Source organism: Bombyx mandarina, chromosome 01 (assembly GCF_030267445.1).
Source record: "Bombyx mandarina strain Sakado chromosome 01, ASM3026744v2".
Lineage (NCBI taxonomy): Eukaryota > Metazoa > Arthropoda > Insecta > Lepidoptera > Bombycidae > Bombyx > Bombyx mandarina.
This window is the reverse complement of record NC_143208.1, coordinates 14,935,813-14,959,465: the sequence shown is the minus strand read 5'-3', so window position 1 is coordinate 14,959,465 and position 23,653 is coordinate 14,935,813. Positions and strand designations below refer to the sequence as shown.

Sequence of the window (23,653 nt, the reverse complement as noted above, 5' to 3'; positions counted from 1 at the left end):
GGCTACCCCACCCTTCAAACCGAAACGCATTACTGCTTCGCGGCAGAAATAGGCAGGGCGGTGGTACCTACCCGTGCGGACTCACAAGAGGTCCTACCACCAGTGAGAGTCCTACCACCATAGGCATAAAGAGAATGCATTAATAAATATGTCACTTTCAAAACCTAAATTAATAGGCAATAATCGCAACAGGCCTGTTATAACTTTTCCTTATGTGATAAATGATTCCGATGACATGTAAATCGAGCAATGATTAATGGGTGCAGTCGAAATAAATTATGTTATAAAATCACACCATCAACATTTCTGTAGAAGCAGTGACCAGCGGAGATTGATATGTAAAATGTTGGCTTTAGACGACCCTCTCCAGTAAGTTTTGTTTTTAATTATTTATGCATTCAGTAAAATAATTTGGTAAGAGATTATTATTATATTATTGGCAAGTTTGGTTAGGTTAATAAAAAATAAAAAGACAAACCTTTTATTATTACAAAATTATGAATATTAGTAGTTTTCATGTTCGATGCCTAAAATATAAGCCCCCTGATGCACCGAAGCCACCTGATTCAAACGTCGCGAGGAGGTAGGTATCAATTTTCCTAATGAAATACGTACAACATATTGTTTCTTAAGTGATTTTTACGATAAAGGAGAGTTTTTTTTTATTTATTTTTTATTGTTTAGGTGTTTGGACGAGCTCACAGCCCACCTGGTGTTAAGTTACTGGAGCCCATAGACATCTACAATGTAAATGCGCCACCCACCTTGTGATATAAATAACACTGCACCATGCTGTGACCTGGCTGTCAACTACATTGCTTTTAGATATTATAATGCGAAACAGGAAAATGTACTCTTAATAAGTTATTGGATTTTGCTTGGAATTTGTTTTATTTGGAATAAGCGTACATAATTGACGGAGCAATAAATAGATTTTTTTATTTTTATTTTTATTTTATTTATTGCTTAGATGATTGGATGAGCTCACAGCCCACCTGGTGTTAAGTGGTTACTGGAACCCATAGACATCTACAACGTAAATGCGCCACCCACCTGGAGATACAAGTTCTAAGGTCCCGGTATAGTTACAACGGCTGCCCCACCCTTCAAACCGAAACGCATTACTGCTTCACGGCAGAAATAGGCGGGGTGGTGGTACCTACCCGCGCGGACTCACAAGAGGTTCTACCACCAGTAAACCACCAGGCGAGTATAGTGGAATAAAAATCAAACCGCAAACATAGTAATATGCATGCTGATGATAAGTGCGCCTGCTAGTTTAGGTACTAACCTCATGCTTGTGCCACAAAGCCGTTGTGCGTTTCGGATTGAAGGTGTGAAAGTCGTAATATTATACAAATTAGCCTTAAAACGGATATCTCAAGATGATTGGTAGTGTTCATATCGTATTTTCTATAAAATCACTCAGCAGTACGCAGACCGTTATGCCCTTAAAATGTACTATTTCCATTTTTTTAAAAATACCTTTTTTTATTGCTTAGGTTGGTGGGCCAGCTCACGGCCCACCTGGTGTTAAGTGGTAACCGGAGCCCATAGACACCTACGACGTAAGTGTCGCCTCGAGACATAAGTTCTGAATCACAGTTTTAAAGTACAGCGGCAGCGCTACCCTTCAAATCAAAGCGCATTACTGCTTCACGGTAAAAATAGGCAGGGTGGTAGTACCTACCCATGCGGACTCAAGATTTCCTAGCACCAGAAAATTATTATTATTTAATTTTATATTTAAAATAACTAGGTATAAGCGCTTTCACGCGTGATATCATACATATTATGTGATATCACGAGATGTAGGTATTTAACAGTTCTTATAAGGGCATTTTCGGAGTCTATATAGGGGTCCTTGAAAAATTTTTTTAAGCCCAGTAACATCTCGTACCGTTGTAACCGTTGGTAGCCTAAGGGGCTATAACAACTATTCACGGACTGATACGTGAACTCGCTTCGCTGAATCGGTCGCCATGTCAGAATCACGACCCACTGAGAAGACCGCCAAGAAACTCAGTGGTCTGTATCTATTGTGTGCTAGTTATCGTAATCGATGAGTTCGACAAGGATGGTGACCGGTACTTTAATAGTCTAAAAGCACCCAGAGCAGACCCGGAGGATCCGACAAGACATATTTTGGGCAGCAGCGGCTTTTCGTTGCTCCGTCGTTTGGTCGATGTATGTATTGGTGTATGTAATTAGCAGCAGCCACGATAAGAGAGTTATCGGGTCGCGCCGCTTTATCAAAGTAGCGTTCTTACGCTTTTTTACGATACTTTGTATTGGTTCTAGATTTAAGTTTTTTTTTTTTTTTTTATTGCCCTTGTAGGCAGACGAGCATACGGCCCACCTGATGGTGAGTGGTTACCGTTGCCCATGGACTTCAGCAATGCCAGGGGCAGAACCAAGCCGCTGCCTACCGCAGTCGTCGTGAAGACTAACATTCTTCATATACCACGGTGTTCCAAAGGCTATTCTGCAGAAACAGGATTTGATGACCTGGTAGAGTTAATGTGTGTACGGATCGTGTGAGCGAACATTGTCATGACGGAACGTATGCATGTTTTGTACAAAACTGTTTTTTGTTTATTTTTTTTATGTTTTTTATTTTATTTTTGTTACGTTGTTACGAAGGGACAATTTACTTCGCTTGCAAATCATGGAGTAGAGTCGACCGAGTAGGAACGTGGATCCGTTGCGGTCTGTTTTTATATGAGACGGAATGTCATATTTCTGTCGAAGATGATGCCTATGTATTAGGCTTTCGAGGCCCACAGTATGGGCTGGCCAAAGATTTTGATGGCGGGAATGGAGTTACCGTGCGTAATCCAGGACAAGATACTAGTAGTGGTATCGGAAGGGCGACCCCTTTTGAAAAGCTCGGCCGTACTTTTCGTGGAGTTGATGTCCATGCGCTACTTCCAGAAACACTGTTCTAAATTGGTGGCCACGATACGGAGCTTAAGGTGGATGGACGATACTTTCTTACTAGAGTACCTAGTAGATAGCCGTATCATCGCGTCAGCGAAGAGGGCTAACTGGATCACCCGTGACGGAGTATGTCGATAATGTATTAGTGAAAAAGTAGGGAGAAGAGAGCGAAGTCTTGCAGGACTCCGGCCGAGATTTGACACGGGAGAGAGCGAATATATTCTCTCGATACCGAAACGAACAGTTCGACAGGAAGTCTTGTATAATGAGCACTAGACTATCTGGCACTCCCAGTTTGTAGTTGGTAAATTAAGCCGTTGTGTCAGAGTTCGTCGAACGCCTTCGTGGAATCGAAGAAGAGAGCTCCAGTAGAGAGAATGTAGGCGAGGCGGTGCACTGGTTGGATGCACAAGTGCTTGGCGTGGAAACCAGGCTGTTCGTTTATGAGTATGTCTCTCGAGATCATAAAGTCCCAAAAGCGCTTACGTTCGTAGTGTTGTCGTTCGTACAGTTTGTCTATCGCTGGGAGGATTCTAATCAGGCAGTAACTTGCAGGTTCATTTTTGGGTTTTCCAGGTTGGTGTATACCGGTGACTTATTCTGCACAAACGAAATTCCACACCGCGGGAAAGAAGTAGCTAGTCATAGCTGCATTTAAAATATAGGACAACATGATTATCAGTTGGGCGGGCAAAGTTTTTAATGCGTTGTTCTGGATGCTGCCAAAGCCGGGGGCTTTCTGTGGTTATAGGTTTTTGGTCACAGCGGCTTCAGTACTGGTGGTGCACTGCTCTTGCTGTGCATCGGACAGTAACTCGACCTTTTCATCGTCATCGAAAGCCGGGGGTTGGCCTGTATCCCTCTAAATAACTTTCCACCTTAGACTCCCCGTGCACCAGCCAGACCAATATATGGCGTTGTATGGGAGCCCGCGCACATAAGTAGCCCGGAACTCTTTGCTGCAGCAGCGAATACAACGCGCCTGTTGCACGGCAGCCAGAGCGAGTGTTGGCGAATGTATGTGGCTGCTGTCAGTCCCCGCGCACTTGCTGTAGCAGCCAATGCATATTCGTTTTGCCAAATGTTAGGTATATGACACAGCACGCTTGTACAATCTCTTGTATTTAAAAAAAACGGTTTAAAAAAAAACATGATTTATCTTATCATATTTACTTACAAAGTTTTTCAAGATTATTTGAAAGCTCTTTGGTTACGACTATACTTAAATAAGTTATATGTGATTCATCTTACAATTTAAATATCGGCTCAAGTTTTACTAGTATGCTTAGATATTAGTGGCGTATTAGAATATAACTATAAAACACTAGAAACGTAAATCAATAGTAGATGACGGTATTCACCTCCTATATATATATTTATTTCATAAATAAAAAAAATTAAATAAAAATCAACCGCAGCTAACGATAATGCAACGGTGGCTTTGAAATATCGGAATAAATTCACACTACAGCTTCAGAAAGAAACGAGAATCGAACTCAATAGCGAAATACATAGTGCAAAATATTTTCTACCTAAAGTAAATGTAATGAGTTTTTTTGAAAGGTGATGCACGAACGCTCCGTGCTCGACCTCACACTCCAATCACATGTTGTGATGACTTTATTTTTTATTGCACTTGTAGACAGACGGCCCATTTGATGGTGAGTAGTTACCGTCGCCCATGGACTTCAGTAATGCTAGGGGCAGAGGCAAGCCGCTGCCTACCGTTACAAACTCTAAAAGCTATATAATCCTCTTAACGCCCGATGGGCCGTGCACTCATTCACCCATTTATGCAGTGAAGAGTAGAAAAGGGACATCGTATTGACTATTAATTTGACCAGTTTCATATTTGGGGTAACAAAACATAAATTTTATCTAGCGAATACTTTACTGCAGAAAAAATCGAGAGAGGCATAGTACATAATTGTTTGCAATCAAAATACATACAATGATAACGGATTCACTTTAACAATGCGTTAGTAACAAAATATAACTATCTTATTTTATTACAAGGACAGACTATTCTCGTTTGGAATGTATCAATTTAAATTTAATCAAATTATTTATGATACAATGACAATTTTTTGTATGTTACATAAGTATTATATAGAATATTGAAAATTTTATTCAAAGAACAATACGCAAGTTTTCACATTATCTTTACTGCTTATACCGATTTATGCATATAGGTCGTGCTCTTTTATCAATTTATTATATTCAGTTGAAATTTTACATTTTAATAGGTCAATCACAAAATCGTTATATCTTAAAGAGAGAGAGAGAGAGAAAGAGAGAGAGAGAGAGAGAGAGAGAGAGCGAGAGAAAGAGAGAGAAAGACAGAGAGAGAAAGAGAGAGAGAGAGAAAGAGAGAGAGAGAGAGAGAGAAAAAGAGAGAGAGAAAAAGAGAGAGAGAGAGAGAGAGAGAGAATACACTATATTGCATACCAAAACTCAATTTACATTCAAAAACAGTCAAAAAGCAAATAGATTTGTACAATAGGTGGTCTTATCGCTAAAAGCGATCTCTTCCAGACAACCGTTTAATTTAGAGAAATTCTGGAAAATATAAAAATATAGTAGGTAAGTATGTTGCGGTATACCATTGACAATACATTATTATAGCCTAAGATATGTATACATTATTATATACATATCTTAGGATATCTCGAGAACATGATTGGGAATCTTAGGAAAATTCTAGGGTATTTATTGCGAAAACAGATGAACGAAGTCGCGGTCCTCTTGGTGTTTAGTTGTTACCGGAGCCCATAGACATCAAAACGTGAATGCCACCCTGATATGAGGTCTTAGTCACAATTGTGAAATTTATCGGCATTCCCACCCTATGAACCGGTTCACGTGATTGTTTCGCAGCAGAAATAAGCAGGATTGGGGTATCTACCCGTGCGGTCTCATAAGACTCCCGGTGGTTACGAAAATTACAATTTATGCGGGTTTGGTTGTTGTTACTTCTCCATCGTGGAAGACGATCCTGAACACGTGTTGGGTGCGTACATTTTCAAACCTTAAATTTCCTTTTGTTTATTACTCCTCTAGACAGACAAGCGCACAGCCCACCTGATGGTTAATGATTTCATTTTTCAGTGATATATTCAGGATATTACTGACTGTATACTGCCCATTGTCTGAAAAATATATCTGTCTACTTCATATTACGATTTCGAATTTGTCTACCTATATGCTCTAATACTAACAGAATACCAATTGTATGGTATCAATTTCTTTCTAAGTCCCATGTCATATTTGACTCTGTCCGCTGGTCAAGTCCCCCAAAGTCACCACAACAATTGGTCCAGCGCTGTTCCAGTAGTCTCTCGCGGCGTCCAAATAGAAGGACAGTGTGTCCATTCCATTCCATGCGCCATTCTATTGCGCGGTTGTTAATCAAGAACTCTACGTTCAACGTTCGCGTCTTACCCAACGTCACTTCATCTAAACAGTTCTATCGCCAGTATCACTTCCCTTCGCACACCTAGGAGTTTTCTCATTTCTGCATATTTCCATCACGCATACACCTAACCGTGTCAGTCACCAAAACATTGTTCCCAAGAACGTGTTAAGGATTATATCTTGAACGTGCTAATTTTGCATAGAAACAATTCAAGGGAATATAAATAAACGCATATTAAATGGTCGGGGTTCTTAGAATATAAACAATTACAAATGAAACGTAACTTGAAACGATGTGTTTCAATTTCGCATGCGCTGCTCGACGTTACCGTGCGAATTTATTTCAATAATTTATGTAATTTTCCACTAACGAAACAAAGTTGCGGAGTACTAGGACTCTGATGAAGTAAAAAAACAAGACATTCGTTACGTTACGACAAGCAGTTATTATTGTCGATTGTACCCCATTACTAAGATTGTTTTTTTGTCGTCACGTTAAATTATTTGGTCATGGGCGCTCTACTGGTTGAAAGTGTCCAGTGGATATTACATGGCTTTACTTTTCTGACGGCCAACAGTAGAAATTTCTGCTGTTTTCGGTGAATCTTGACACCCAATTTGGCGAATGATGCATCTTCGGCACAGCGACACCCGGTTACCGTTCTCGCCGAACCCGTCGCTTCCGACGAAGGGCTCGGCGTATAAATTAACCCATAGACACATCCAACCACTGAGTTTCTCGCCGGATCTTTTCAGTGGGTCGCGTTTCCGATCCAATGGTAGATTCTGCCAAGCACTGCCCTTGCTAGGGCCAATGTTAGCAGCACCTCCGGTTTGAGCCCCGAGAACTCACCTACACGCTAGGGTAACGCTGATATGGCCTTTCAAGGCTATCAGTATAGGTAGGAGAAAATAAAAACGGCGACAGGGGTGCTCGGCGCAACGGTTTACCGCCCGTACGCATCGTTCGAGTAGTTACGCCATTTCAAATAACCACAAGCTCGCTTAACTTTTCGAAGGTCGAGGATCGGATTCGTAATTTTTCACTCCGTCTCCGTAATTTAATCTGTACTTTTTAAATGAATCACACTAGACCGAGTACTGGATTTTAGCGTAATGTATCGTAAATTGTTAGTAAATTCACAAATTTATCATTATAATATATATTTTTTTTAACTGCTGAAGATGAACAATAGATTTCACAGTTTACGTTTTTGTCTACTCTGAAGTTAAACGATTACTATAGCCTACACACACTGCACAGCGGATGCAATCGCTTATCTCTTGATACACAAGGTCTCAAGATGCATACAACGCTTAACAAAACGTCTTATTTTTGTGTCTCCCAGACACATTTAACGGCGCTCTATTCAGTTCATTGGTGCAAGTTACTCAAAGTACTGATGAATAGATGATGTACCTCTAGATTCCGATAAAACTGGCTCGTGAATGAGGCACTACTATAAAAGTCTACTGTGAACCCGCACTTTTTGTATATATATCTGAATACGTATTTACGATAAAGGACTTATTCAAAATTATTTTGGCACTAATCAATTTAGAGTAGACCAACTATTCAGTCGAAAGAATATTTCTAGGAAGCTTTCACGAAAGAGTGTTCTTTCAAAATAGGGCAAAAACGACTGTAATGACCAGATATTTCAATGAATGTATTTTTATGATTCTCGCAAGTAAATGTGCCGGTCGAAATATAGGTATTAGCAACGCCATGTTTGTTGCTAAGAGGTTGGCGACTCACATTATATCGCATTTGAACCTGCTTGGAATTGAGCTCCAAGCAGGAGAGTTGTTGTTGGAACAACACGTAAATGGCAATACGTAATTTTTTTTATTTTTCGATCTTTTTTTTTTATTACTTAGAGGGTTGGATGAGCTTATGGCCCATCTGGTGTTAAGTAGTTACCAGAGCCCATAGACATCTACAACGTAAATGCCGCCACCTACCATGAGATATCAGTTCTAAGGTCTCAGTTTTTACAGTAGGTACAACCAGTGCCCTACCCTTCAAACCGAAACGCATTACTGCTTCACGGCAGAAATATGCAGGGTGGTGGTACCTACCCGTGCGGACTCACAAGACGTCCTGGCACCATTGGAAAGTATGTCTTTCTTGCTTCGATCAATAATACTACCTTTCTTGTTTCCAATTATATAAGTCAGAAAGTTAGAGAGTCGGTCGCATGAGGCGTTTAGATAATTCAGTAATGGGAGTCGCTCTACCTACCTATAAACCATGAGAATTTAAAAGAGCGAAAGAGACTCATCCGATATACCATAATATGAATAAATTAACGCTAAGAATTGTAGTCTTCCTCGTTTTCGAATAGACGTTTTCAGATTAAACGCATCGACAGAACTTTTAAATCTTAAAGTTAAGTCAGCCTTTTGCAAGTCTTTTAATTATTACGTGTCACGTAACAAAGATAATCCGTTTGTATTGGATCATTACAGTAATGAAGCAATTCTCGAGGAGATTTCAAAAATCAAAGATCATTCTTTCTTTTTCATTGTTATCGGGCATTTATACCTAGTATAACATGACACTATAAGTAACTAGCTGTACCCGTCCGCTTCGCTGGGCATTTAAATTTAATATTAATATTTGTCATCCCCACAAGGATTCTCGTGATTAACGCCCCTGCAACTGGTGTAGGGAGTCCAACACTCATATAAATATTTATCCATTAAGTACATGTATTTTCTACATGGATACCAAGTTTCAAGTCAATCGGATGTATGGTTCAGTAGTTATAACGGAACATCCGTAAAAACCACTGTAGATTTGTATATTAGTACTAGCGACTCGCCCTCGGTTCGCTTCGGAAACATTAAATTTTATTATTGATAGCTGAGTCCCGCGATTTAACGGTGACGGTGAAAAGTTAGCTAAGCCTAAGTTACTCTTTATATCATCAGCTACCTATCAGTGAAAATCCCGTCAAAATCGGTCCAGCCGTTCCAGACATTAGCCGGAACAAACAAACAAACAGACAGACAGATAAAAATTGTAAAAAATGTTATTTTGGTGTATGTACCGTATATACCTAGTCAGGTCATAAATTATGTCACATGTTTAATGTAAAATAATTGAAACAAGTTTATTCATTATGTAACCATTCATATACCAAAATGAACTTAACAAAACATAGATTCTTATGACACTAAAGTTTATTCAAAATGACCTCCGTGATTTTGAATACAGGCTTTCAATCTGCGCGGCCAGTCGTCTATCGCAGCACGAACGAGGTCCATGTCAATATCGGCGGCTGCCTTAATCAAGGATGTCTCGAGTGACTCCAAATTGGGATGAGGCTTTGAGCACGCCTTTTCCTCCAAGTGTTGCCATATCTTGTAATCTAACGGATTAAAATCTGGACTGGAGGAGGGCCAGTCTTCGTGCCGGATGAAGTCGATTTCACGCGCCGCCAGCCAGTCTTGTGTGCTCTTCGCTCTATGAGCTGGCGCCGAATCTTGTTGGGATACCCAGTGCCTGTTATTGAACATGGTATGAGAAACAGGTTCCACAAGGTTCGTCAGGACTGTATTTTGATACACAACTGCATTCGTTTTTACACCTTTCTCACAAAAATGTACCTCTGTTAAGCCCCAATAAGAAACTCCCAACTATACCATGGGCGAGGATGGAAAATGACCTCGTTGGACACGCGGAATACGGTTGCTCACTTCTTCACTACTGTGTGCGTACACCTTATCATTTTGTTTGTTGTAGCTCTCTTCTACGGTAAAAATTTTTTCATCCGAAAAAAGAATTTCCCGATATTTTTTTCCCGCGTACCGCTTCAACAAAGCGCGGCATCTCTTCAGTCTCAGGTCCATTAGACGAGCATTCAAACGATGTCCTGTTTTTCTTCGATATGCCCGAAGCCCTAAGTCTTCATTTAACACCCTTTTCACCGTGGTTCAGCTTAACCCCATCTGAAGGGCCAACAGTTTCTACTTACGTTTGGGATTTCTTTGAATTCGCGCCTTCACAGCTTTTATCACTGCTGGAGTCCTAACAGACCGAGGGCGACCACTTCTTGACCTGTCATCTACACTAGAGTCTTCATTGTATCGTTTGATGGTACGATAAACGAATCTTTTGGTTATATTCAAATTTTTCAGTATGTTAAAAAATTGAATTGGCGCGTAACCGCGACGATGCAACGCAATAACTGCAACACGGTCTTCTTTAAGCGTCCACTCCATATTTAAAAATGAGTAAAATTCTAAGAGTATATACATTTTTATTTTCATAAACAATTCGAAATTCGAATTCAATAAACTTTTTTGTGGCCAGCATTCTAAAAGAAAAGTTTTTACTGTGTGACAATACTTATGACCTGACTAGTTATATTCATATGCATGTAGTAAAAAGCGGCTATTTCAATATTAAAAACAGACACACCAATTTTATTTATATGTATAGATAAATGTAAATTCGGGTTTTCGTATTTTCAATAGATGTTTTTTGAAACATTAATTCGTTCTGCAAGTTAGTCGTTAGTATCTCGAGAAGTCACCTTGATGCATCGGGACGCATCGATCGCGGGAGATGCGCACTCAGCCCCGGGCAGCCTCCCTCACCACCGCCTTGCCCGCCTGCGTTATTGACTGCGACCTGTACTTGCATACAATCTATGCACGCTACCTATAACCACGGCTCTAAGGACTTTAATAAATGAAGCGCATCCACGTACCTATACTGAGACCTTAGAATAATAATAATAACTAGTGGTCCAGCAGTAGTAATTATAGTCGAAATTCGACTATAATTAATTGAAATTATAAGTTTGAGCATTATTATGATTCTATTGTGAAATTATATAATCACAGATTTCGCCAGGACTACACTTTAGGCAAATATTAATAAAGACAAACAATATTTAATCTATTCTCAATTTGACCGTAGATTATAAGCAATAAGAAAAGTTTGACAATAAACAAATAGTAGGTATGCATGCGTGTGGGTCTGTGTGTGTGTCAAATACATGGTAGTGTGTGTAAGGTTTTTTTAATTGATTTATTGTATTTTTTATGCATAATATTTAAAAAATATGAGCACTCTGCACTTCTCTCTTTAATCACTATAAGTGTGGGAAATTCCGTCCGCGCAATTTTCGTAAAAAGGGGTACAAAGTTTTTGTTTCACGTATTAATATATAGATAACTCTTTATTTAACACTACATGTATAGAGTAAGCATATAAATCAAATAATAGACGGTGACATAAATTGGCGGCCTTATCGCTGAAAGCGATCTCTTCCAGGCAACCTTGCAGGGAGAGGAATAAGAAAACTAGCATAGACGGTGCTATATCTTAATAAACTTACATAAAAATATATACTTATATACATATGCGAAAAATAAATACAATATAAGATAGACTTACTTAAAACTTATATCTCAAGGTGGATGGCGCATTGACGTTGTAGATGCCTATGGGCTCCAGTAACCAATTAACACCAGATGGGCTGTGAGCTCGTCCACACATTGAAGCAATAAAAAAGCTAATGAATGAATAATGCAAACTCGCCTACGTACAACTTCTCGCTTTAAGCATTTCAATATTCATTTATTTTCACAGCCGATGTTTTTAATAACACTTTAAAACCGATTTAAAACCATGCCATTGACTTTTGTGAACTGCAGACAACATCCATTTTTAAATTATAATATCAGAAAGCCAAAAACAGGCGTAGTGTTGTTTAACACTTTTATTTTGACTGTACGTGGCGTCTCATGTTTTAATATTCAGATCTCAGGATCCAAAAGGGGGACCTTAGTCTTATTTGAAAACGACCTGCGAACCTCAACATAATACGCCCAATTGAGGAAGTATCTATTTGATTCATCATCACAATAGATGCGTGTCAGGGATTTATCCATTACTACTGCACTTTAACTATTATTAGTTAACATAAGCCTTAACCAACAACATATATTCTCCTAATCGCCTATCACGGTATAATTATTCTTGCAGACCAGCTATTTACCCAACATTTAAATGCTCAAATACACACTCAATATAATAAAGAGAACAATAGTTATCCACTATAATCTATGTTTTTTTTTCTAGGATTCACTGCAAATTTCTTGCCGTTCAATAATATCAATAAGATTTTAAGATTGCCAATGTTACTGAATTTATGCCTAGATTGCATTACGAAGGCAAATACAAAGAGATCCAAGGGCCACTATATGAAAATAAAAAACGGTGGTTTAACGCTAGTAAAAAATATGACGGTTATTTTTTAACAGAAGTAACAAACATTAAAAATACGTTCATTTATGTTTTGAATTTAATCTAAAATAATGTTTTAATAGGCATATTAAAATATTAAATAGCAAAATAGCAAAAGTAACTTTGAAACAACCTTGCGATAAATGCGATAATATGACCTCATTAAATATAATTCGTTCTTGTTACGAGTTCAATAGATAATTTTACTGTCATATCACAGGCTAATGTGCTTCCAAGGTGCATAATATATTCGAAAAAATATAAACATATTACTACTATGTAGGTATCAGTTGCTACGTATTGCATATTCTATTAAAAACCATAAATATCTACAAGCATATACATACATATTAGACTAAGCCTTCGAAACGAGAGAAAATCCATAAATAATTTTCTACCTACTCGAATTGTAACTCCGTGGAATGAGTTCCTGAAAACAGTTATTATGGCGCCCAAGTCCTTCTAGAATAAATATGACTAACACGAAATCACCAAGCTTTGATACCCACACCAGCAAAAGCTACAATAAACATTATAAAATAAGTATAACATTTTTTGGTTACTTATTGTAACTATTTTTATATTCTAACTATGTAACACATAATAAAACATTCATTTAACGTATATTCATAAAAATAGGAAATCTACGAAAATTGCCAATTGCTTAATTGCGTAATTAACGAAATTCGCGTTTTACTGGTGGTAGGACCTCGTGTGAGTCCGCACGGGTAGGAGGTACCACCACCCCGCCTATTTTTGCCGTGAAGCAGTAATGCGTTTCGGTTTGAAGGGTGGGGCAGCCGTTGTAACTATATCTCAAGGTGGGTGGCGCATTTACGTTGTAGATGTCTATTGTATGGATGCAGTCATGCCTTCCAGTCTATAGGGTAGGCAACAATTATTTTACATTAAACATGTGACAGAATTTATGACCTGACTAGGTACATACATATTACTGAAGTTGGGAACACCTATAACGATTATCGGCATTCGACTATGAGCTTAGATTAAAATTCAAAAACATTTATTTCAAATTAAATACCATTGATCATTTTTGCTGAAAATCAAATAAACTCTACCGTTGGTTCCAAGAAGAGCCTGGCATAAACTAGCGAAATAAACTCAAAAAACATATCTTTTTTATTTTTTATTTCCAACATAAACACAAAAATGAATACTAAACAAAATGATAATATACAAGCAACAATAAAAACCAGAAGCAAGCATCTCATTTCTATATGCATGATTTTAACTAATTCATTATAATTAATATTATAATATTCATTCCTTTGCTTCATTAATCATAATAATTTTTATTCAAATGAGCTAAAATCTAAATTTATCATTCATTGATACACTGTATTTTAAATGAGTGGGGGGTTATTTTCCAGGGCGTTGGTCGTACCGCGCATCTAGCTTTCCTACTGCGCAGCGGGGGTTGAATATTGATTGGATCAAACAGGGTTGACCATACTATATTGATTTATGGCGTTTATATAAAAATATTAACTCACGTGTTTTGACGCGTGCGTACTAGGGCTTTGTACTGGCCAGCTTTTTTTTGTAGATGGGAATACGCAACGCACAACACTCACACCCGATTTAGTGTTAAGCATTCAATGAAGCCCATAGACATTACAACATGGGAACGTTTACATCGAAGATGAAGTTTCAATTGCATTTAAATAACTATCCTGAAAAATAGAATGAATTGTTCGCAGCAAAACTAGGTAAGGTTAATTCGAGCAATTAGGAAAGAACACCGGAATCTAATCACTTCGTTGACATGAATAAACCACCGAAACTTCTATTTCAAAGGTTTTCACAGATATCCTAGTAATAAAAAAAGGTGTTAATATCTCCCTACTTTTTTTTGTTTTATTGCTGCCCCAATTATTATCGGGTAATATTAAATGACATTCTAGAAGTATTTTAGTGTTACGTGCGTATTCCTTTTAAGTTCAAATTAAATCTCGCCAAAAATAGTTCTAGCTCTTGTCTTTCGGGCTGGAAAAGAAAAATCTGAATAAAAATAAATAGATAATTTTGATAAAAAAAATATCGAGTATATTTACAGAAAAGTGTTGCACTTTTTATAAAAGTTTTTATTTATTTTTAAGTTTGAGGTATTAATGGTGGCCCGGAGGCCTCTCCAGTTTCACCAGGGCAGGTGGGCGAGCAAAGGCTCAGCCTGGATGGGTAGAATTTGCTAACAGCTGCCCGAGAGCCTCCAAAGGAGACCTAACAACTCAAGAGCAGCTGCTTTGCAAGTGAATCTACTACCGGATCGGAATCGCGACCCGCTGAGAAGTACCGGCGAGAAGCTCAGAGCGCTGATGTTTAGGTTAGCTGATTTGATCCAGAGCGGTTTCTCAGAACACAAGTGGCCTTGGCTCCCGGACTGTTACGGCCGACGTTCTAAGGCATTCGTCTCGCCTCGAAAGCTCCGTCAGCCAAGCGGTCTTGGGGTGATCCGCGCGTCTGGTTGCAGTGTTGATCACAGTAGCCTCCTTACACCACCCAGGTTCTCACCTTGGAGGATCGGATGCCTGAGCGAGAGTGCAGAAGAGTTGTTTAGTAGGTAGGATCCTAAATTCTATTCCTAGGGTCCGCAGTCCAACAACTAGGGACCGTGCAGTCCTACATACTACGCGAGCGTACTTGGCGCGGGGATCACGTGACCACGTTTGACCCTCGGCCTAAAAAAAGACATTTTGATGGCGACCTCATAGACCACCAACCGAGGAGGGTATTCGCCGATGCCTCAAGGAGCCATTGGCTTAGTCCGCGCATCTGTTCGCAGTATTCACATCGACCACGTCTTCCTTCCTACGTATCCCGGTTTCCGTCTCGGGTGGGACTGCAAGTTAGAGCAAGAGTACAACGGAGTTGATTAGATGGTAGCTAAGACAGTCTCACAAAATCTTACCTTGATACAAGCCAGTAGATGATTCATTAAAGACTAATGAGTAAAAAAACACAGAAAGTACAATAATAATTATTATTACTGCATTGATCTCAAAAGTCAATCGTGCTGAATCACTAAGTGCCACGGGGATAAGCTTAAGATTATTACCACCCAGAAGTGAACTATACAATTAATTTTTATCAAGCTTCATATTTGACTTAAAAATATATAAAATATAAGATGAATTTTAATAGTCAATTCGGTTTGCTATTTAATCGTGTCTTTTTAGTTGTGAAATAGTGGTTTTTTTTTCGTTTTCTTTTTAATTAGGATTGTATTTGTATTTTCAGAAATGTCGACAGTGTCGAAGACTTCAAATACGTAAAGTGGCTACGGAACCATCTCAAAACCGTGGATGCTTGGCCTGTTTACAGTAAATCTAAAAGAAAGATACAGAAACGTTACGTTTTGCCAATATTCTCTGCTGCTTGCTTTATATCTCAAACAGTTTATCTTAAAAACGGCATTGGGACGCTGAGTTTTGTCGTACTTGTCCATTCGTACATATGTTTCTTAATAAACGGTTCTTGTTTAGTAAGTATTTTTAATGTTTATTTGCATATAGCACCGGTGAACGAACTCACGGCCCGTTTAGCCGGAGTCCATAGACAAAATAAAGTGAATACCACCACGCACCTACCTTGAGACTTGAAGACTGTCTTTGCAGGCTTCATTTACATTACACGATGCTATTCTTTCATTTTGGAAGTTATTCGAGAATATGCGTTAAGACTGTATTAGAAAACATTGGTGCAGCCGGCAGGCACAGTCGCATTGCTTTATACATATATAAAGCAAGGTATAGTAGGTACACCGTCGGCGTCTTATCATTAAGCAAGTCTTATCATTAAGCAGTTCGAGCAAGATCGAGGGACTACTGATTAATAGCCTTTGCAGCAGGCACATGGAAGGAGAAAAAAAAAAAAGTAATGATATAAAATGTATATAATGATAGTTATGTGTTAGATTTTTTTAAGTTACTAACATAGATTATAAGTAATTCTTACTAACAAAAGTTACGGTTTTAAAAAAAGAAAACTGAAATAAAGTATTAATAACAATTAAGGCCACAAAGGACACCTTATTTTAGTATTACTACAGAAACGATAATTAATACAATCAGACGTTTTAGGAAAATACCAATATACGAAACGTTTTGATAAGATAACACGCTAAAAAGAAACAATCGGAACATACAAAAACTTTTCATGCAAAATTTCGATGGGAACAATTTTTTTTTGTTGTGGGAAAACATCTGAATATTTCAATTTACTGGCAACATTCTGTAGAGGCCGTAGTTCGGATCATATATGCTATGCTCACATAGTAGCCGGTTACATTAAATGATTGTAATATAAATAAATAGATGCATTTAAACGAATACCTTCTTGACGCATATTCACTAATGACTTCTATAATCCAAAATCGGCATAAATTGTTTAGTTGAGTAATAACCTACCTGTGAGTCAACACGGGTAGGTACCACCACCGTGTCCATTTCAGCAACAGTCATGAGTTCCGGTTTGAGGGGTGGTGGTGGCCATTATAATGTATAGTTGAGACTTAGGCTTCATATATCTAGGTGGGTGGCACGATGCACGTTCCCCGAATCCTGATCACGCAGGAGCCAGTCACCCTCGACGCTCTAGACACGTATTACGGATCCATCAGATCCAATTACCTTTGCATTAGACGCCTTCAGTTCTCATACTAGGGGCAGGCTTAGGGACCTCGGTAACCGTACTCGTCGAAAGCGACAAAGAGGTCGACGTGTTTCCTAACCCATGCATCAGCCCGCTGAGTTTCTCGCCGGATCTTCTTAGCGGGTCGCGATATCGATCCGGTAGTAGATTCATTCGCGAAGCAGTTGCTCTTGAGTTGTTAGGTCTCCTTCGGAGGCTCTCGGGCAGCTGTTAGCAAATCCCACCCCTCCTGGCTGAGCCTTTGCTCGCCCACCTGTCCTGGTGAAACTAGAAAGGTCTCCGGCCATCAGTAATCCTTCAATCTTAAAAAAAAAACGATGCACGTTGCCACGCCTATAGATTAGACGCAACTAAAGTTTGTGCGGTACCTACATTAGCTCGTTCAGCTGGCTATTGTATGAAATATATTTCACATTCTGTAACTTATCCGATTAAAATATTGTAACAATGCATTTAAAAGTCTTTTTGCACTAGAATTGTATTTTTTTGTTGCCATGTATCTTATTAAATAATAAGAACAACTAACTTCTTGAACGCAAATATAATAAGAATGTGATTCGTTTTCAGTGCAGGGGGATTCTAATAGCAACGGAAAGATATAAAAGACTAGCAACATGCTATCTTAAGACAATCCATCTTTTTCATCATAAAAACAGATCGGAGCATGCTATGAAGGTATTTTTAATGAAGTTCTACAATTCTATCATACGCGGACAAGTAAAAGGGCGATAAGGGCTCAGACAGTAACCGGAGCTCATAGATATCGTAATGTGAAGATCACCTACCTTAAGGATTTCTACGATCAATCGAATAAGGGCTGACATACACTTCAAACGACTACTTCGAGTCATGGAGAGACGGAACCGCGTCACCAAAACGTGGTCGTGTATCACTGATGGTAGGGTATATTATGGGCATGTACTGGTAGCTCATACCAATCTTCTTATTCCAAAGTAGTAACGCATATTAAGACCTCATATCTCAAGCTAGGCGGCATTCACGTAGCGATGTGTATGGGTTTCAACCATTTGATCCCAAGTTGACCGTGAGAACGTCTATTTGTCTAATCAATAATTTTTTTTGTTGCTTAGTAGGACGGACGAGCTCACAGCCCACCTGGTGTTAAGTGGTTACTGGAGCCCATAGACATCTACAACGTAAATGCGCCACTCACCTTGAGATATAAGTTCTAAGGTCTCAAGTATAGTTACACGGCTGCCCCACCCTTCAAACCGAAACGCATTACTGCTTCACGGCAGAAATAGGCAGGGTGGTGGTACCTAACCGCGCGGACTCACAAGAGGTCCTACCAACATTAAAAAGTGTAGCAAAACAATTTGACAACAGTATCAGTGTGGTAGAGTAAATTGTGGAGAGTCGGTTGCTGGTTTTAGTTGTTCGAAACGACTGGCGTCTCATGCATGTATTTCTCTAAAGAATACCTCTATTGGACGGTTACAAACAATACCAATTCCTTTAAACCATCTCTAAATGTAGTTCGATTTGAAATGCCTTAGACAAACTCCACAGTCCTATAGGAGAAGAGCGCCTAAGAATCCTCAAAGACACAATTAAAACCAATGATTTTTATACAAAAGTATTTTATTCATAAAAGATCTTACTTCTTACTTTTGTCCAATGTACTTTTATATTCTTGTTTGCGTTTGCTCGATACTAAAAGGTTTAAATTACGAATCGCATTACAGATCCACGTCATAGTACACAGACTATCTCATTACTACACGATTTACTTGATATCACTCGTTTTTGTCGGAATGGTATTATTCAACTTCATGCCGATTTACAACAACATAAATTCCGGAGCGTTCAAGAGTCCTCGTCCTGAGAACGTGACATTTCAGCACGCAATGTACCTTGCCCTACCGTTCGATTACACTACTAACATCAAGGGTTACTTCGTTGTGTTTATACTCAACTGGTATATTTCGCTTGTAACGACCTCACATTTCTGTACATTCGATTTGTTCATTTCCCTAATGATAATACACCTGTGGGGACATATCAAAATATTGATGTGCAGCTTGGAGGATATCGAGGGTTTTGTACCGGGAGGTAGCTTCAAATTCACGATAGAGCAAAATCGAAAAATAAATTTATTCTTACAAGAATGTATTCGACACCATCAATTCACGATTGAGTAAGTGAATGAACAGAAACTGTTCGTTTTTATTTCAAACTGATACAGTTCATAAAGTGATTTATTAATATTTCAGCTTCACGAACGAGATGTCCAGCACTTTTGGTCTCGTCATTCTTTTTTATTACTTTTTTTATCAAGTCAGTGGATGCCTATTGTTGCTTGCATGCTCACAAATGGTATGGATTTTGTTTATTTACACAGTACTCTGATTTGAACTCCTTGCTGTGTAAGTTAAATGTGGGTTCCTTGGTTTCCTGTTAGATACAGCACATTAGCCACGCAGTCCATTTTCTAAAGTACGACTGCCTATTAGCGTCTTATCAGGCTGTAGATATAAGTACCCTTATATCTTGTCGTCGCAGTCGCAGAAATCTTAATATTTTTTGTATCTTCATACATATCCGTAGTGCCTAAATACTAAAATGGAAAGAGAGAGAAAGAGAAACAGAGATGAAATGGTGAATTAAAGTTTATGATGCAGGATATTCAAACTTTCTAGTTCTAATGTTAAGTCAATTTCTTTAATATATTCAAATACTCTTACAAATACAAATAATCTTCGTTCCTTGAATGATTACAGGATATAGAATCACTGTCTCGTTTCGGACCTATGACATTTATATTATTCCAACAGCTGATTCAACTTTCCATTGTCTTTGAACTAATAAGTTCCTTGGTAAGTAAGCCGTAATTTTGGCATAACTATTGACAGTGTAAAAAAATCGAACTAATCATTTTATAACTTAATTCACTCAACGGTGAATGCCCATAAGTCAAGAAATTTGCTCTATACCAAGATTAAACAAAACGCGGCCGCCAAGCATTTCTAAAATTGAATTTATTTTAATCGACTTTCTCGTTTCTGTTCGTTCCTCTGTTCTTTTCTTGTTTGTTTTTATCTTGCATTAAAATTAGTTTTTTTTATCGCTTAGATGGGTGGACGAGCTCACAGCCCACCTGGTCTTAAATGGTTATTGGAGCCCAACAGTAATGTAAATGTTAATATATCTGCGGCCCGACAAAAAAATAATAATGAGTTTTTGATATACCATAATTATATAGTCGTTGTTTGTAGAAACGTAACAAGATGGAAAAAAATAGTGAACCAAAATTATTAATTCAATTTATTCAAAATATTCTTAATGTCGTGTGACCTAAGCTAAGCGGGCAAGCGTGATGCGTTTTGCAAACTAGTTTTGTACCTTGGTTTCTCTCGTTGCATAAAATTACAAGCAATAAATACATTACTAAATTACAAAAACTGTTAAATTACAATTAAAATACCTGTGTCAGGAAACCCTAATCTTTTATTCCACACGTTGCGAATTTGATTTTTTTGTTTCTGTCTTTATCGATCCAGCTCAGGCTACAGGTATGGTCCGGTCTAACAAAAAAATGGAATAAAAAAAACACATCTAATTAAATTAAGAGTTTTAAATACAATGATTCAATAACAGCCTCTAGTCCAGTCATTAAATATTTCCAATAATACCGCAGGTATTTGTATTTTGGAATTTTGATTGTTATCAGAGTGAGAACCTACCGAACGCTGTGTACAACGTGCCATGGGAATCTATGGATAAAAACAACAGGAAGATGATACAGGTGCTATTGCTTCAGTCACAAAAACTTATCCAATTTAAAGCCACAAGCATGATGAACGTTGGAGTACAAGCAATGGCGACGGTAGGTTTCTAATAGTTTGTGATTTGACCTTGATCCGACCAGTTCGAAGTTACACAGGATCAAACGCTAGGCCCGTTGAACATTTTCTGAAAATTTCATCGAAATAGATCTATCGATTTTCAAATATTTAGGTAGATTGTGTAGATGCGAACGAGCTAATCTGTTGGTTACAGAATGCCCATGGGTAGGCCTAATAATAAGAATGCCACCAACTTGAGACATGAGGTCAAAGTCTCAATTGAAAGAAAAACTACAAGAAACACAAAGAGAAATAGTAAAACAAAGAATAAACTATAAAAAAAATAAACTCTTCATAAAATATAATTTATATTCAACCACGTAGCGCCAGTCTATAATAGAGCCGATGCCAGCAAAATAAATACTTATGGGATTGAGAGCGAGTTTGTGCGGGAACTAGTTCACATAGTTCACAAAAAGAACGCTCTTCCCACCTAGATTATTCGCCAAAGACATGATAATATGAGTACACCAGACGTTTTATCCGTTAGGACACGAGGACTTCAAACAGTTATATTATACAAAATATTTATTTTTTCAGATATTGAAGACGTCCGTTTCTTACTTCATTATGTTGAGAACTATGTACCAAGAGCACTAATTGTAATACATAACGATATACTTAATGTTGTAATTTTGTGCGCACTGCATAGTCAATTTTTACTTAGCAAATTGTCTATAACCGACGCCATCGAAGGAATTAAAAAGGTTATAAAATGCTCATAAACTATTTGCGCAAAGCTAAGTCGATTCGTTGTTTCACTGTTGCAAAAAATTACACAAACACCCTTCCGCATCTTAATGTTGTTATAAATGCATATCAAACTGTAATATATATTAATAATGCACTGTGTACAAATTACATTTTAAAATATGAACACGAAAATAAATTAAGTTTCGAAGTTGAAGTGATGTTTTATTCTCTTAATGTTTATGAAAGAAAAAAACGCCTGAAGTCAGCGTCGGAGCGGTACTTCGATAAGACCATGCGTCATGATAATCGCCTCATCGTTGACTCCGCGGACTACTCCCGCCTCCAGCTCACGCAGGAGTCAGTCACCGTCGACATCCTAGACACGTTCTTGTGGATCCTTCCGATCCTCCTCCTCCCTGAGCCGCATTCCCCGTTTCTGAGGATCGTGACCATCTCCTCCCATTATCCTTCTCTAGATTTTGTTTCGCAATCTACCTCTGTTCTCGCTACTCTCTGTTCTGTATGGCATCGTAGACTGTGGTATCCAGAGTGGTGCGGATTTGGTCGAACCAGCGCATTGGATTGCGGCCACGAGATCTTTTGCTCACAATCTTGCCAGTTACTATCAATTTTTCAAGATTGTCACTGCTCTTTCTGGCAATGTGGTCAAAGAACTCAAAAAATATCCTCTTAAGGCGGATGGTAGAGAGCTTAGATAGATAGATCCACTAATAGGTACTATTATTAGAGGCATTCAGCTCTAGCACTAGGAGCAGGCTCAGGAAGCTTGGAAACCGGACTCGTCGAACTCGGCGAAGAATTCTACGTGCAACCTAACTCATACATCGGCCCGCTGAGTTTCTCGCCGGATCTTCTCAGCGGGTCGCGATTCCGATCCGGTAGTAAATTCATTCGCGAAGCAGCTGCCCTTGAGCGGTTAGGTCTCCTTCGGAGGCGCTCGGGCAACTGTTAGTAAATCCCACCCCTCCTGGCTGAGCCTCTGCTCGCTCACCTATCCTATAATAATAATGAATGAAAATAGAAAGGCCTCCGCGCCCCCAGTAATCCTTCCTTCCTATAAAAAAAGAAGTTTCTCTCATTATCTATATACATACTTTACCATTCCGAGAGCAGATCATTTATGAAGTATGAGGACGTTATGTACCTACCACTTTCTATAATAGAGAAATACTGCTAGCGAATAACGCGATTAAGCTACTAAACAGTAAGATCAGCTTCGTTTTAGAGTAGACTTCGTTTTTGAAGTCGTCTTGGCCTAAAGGATAAGACGTCCGATGCATTCGTATCGAGCAATGCACTGGTGTTCAAATCCCGCAGGCGGGTACCAACTTTTCTAATGAAATACGTACTTAACAAATGTTCACGATTGACTTCCACGGTGAAGGAATAACATCGAGTATAAAAATCAAACCCGCAAAAATATAAATTGCGTAATTACTGGTGGTGGGGCAGCCGTTGTAATTATACTGAGATCATATCTCAAGTTGGGTGGCGGCACTTACGTTTTAGATGTCAATGGGCTCCGGTAACCACTAACACCAGACGGGCTCGTCCATCCATATACCTACGCAATAAAAAAAAGTAACACCTCAGTATTGAATTTAGACTCCGTCTTTGTCCTCATTAATGTATGTAATATTTCTTAAATAAATCAAGTTACAACAATTGTGGCATTGGCACATTAATAGATTTAAAAGGCAACCGTTTATCCCCTATATTTTAATTGTAATAATTTGGAACAAATGAGTCAGTCGGACTACCATCTTTTTCGTAATTTGGTCAA

General features: G+C 38.6%; 1 protein-coding gene and 1 long non-coding RNA gene across 3 annotated transcripts; one reads left to right on the top strand and one right to left on the bottom strand.

Moving 5' to 3' along the window:
- Positions 1-125: 125 nt before the first annotated feature.
- Or-9 (olfactory receptor 9) lies at positions 126-22,323 on the top strand. Of its 2 annotated transcripts, none has more exons than XM_089730820.1 (8): positions 126-369; positions 15,878-16,121; positions 17,858-17,965; positions 18,997-19,448; positions 19,525-19,627; positions 20,032-20,127; positions 20,982-21,137; positions 21,697-22,321. In XM_089730820.1, exons 1-8 carry the CDS (start codon positions 257-259, stop codon positions 21,754-21,756), a joined length of 1,332 nt encoding a protein of 443 aa, XP_089586946.1. In that variant the 5' UTR covers positions 126-256; the 3' UTR covers positions 21,757-22,321. The 2 variants fall into 2 exon arrangements, with proteins under 2 accessions (XP_089586946.1, XP_089586942.1); XM_089730816.1 differs by lacking the exon at positions 126-369 and adding an exon at positions 13,748-15,200 and having other exon boundaries at positions 21,697-22,323.
- LOC149503583 (uncharacterized) lies at positions 18,875-21,041 on the bottom strand. Its single transcript, XR_016323756.1, has 2 exons — positions 20,736-21,041; positions 18,875-19,868 (listed from the first exon to the last, which is right to left on the bottom strand). It is a non-coding gene; the product is annotated as an uncharacterized LOC149503583 (long non-coding RNA).
- Positions 22,324-23,653: the final 1,330 nt, after the last annotated feature.

Bases quoted from the DNA above. Each gene is read 5' to 3' on its own strand.
- Or-9 (XM_089730816.1), top strand. From the start codon at position 14,956: ATGTTTAGGTTAGCTGATTTGATCCAGAGCGGTTTCTCAGAACACAAG. The intron at 16,122-17,857 runs GTAAGTATTTTT...ATTCGTTTTCAG, and splicing joins TAATAAACGGTTCTTGTTTA to TGCAGGGGGATTCTAATAGC. The intron at 20,128-20,981 runs GTAAGTAAGCCG...GATTGTTATCAG, and splicing joins TTGAACTAATAAGTTCCTTG to AGTGAGAACCTACCGAACGC.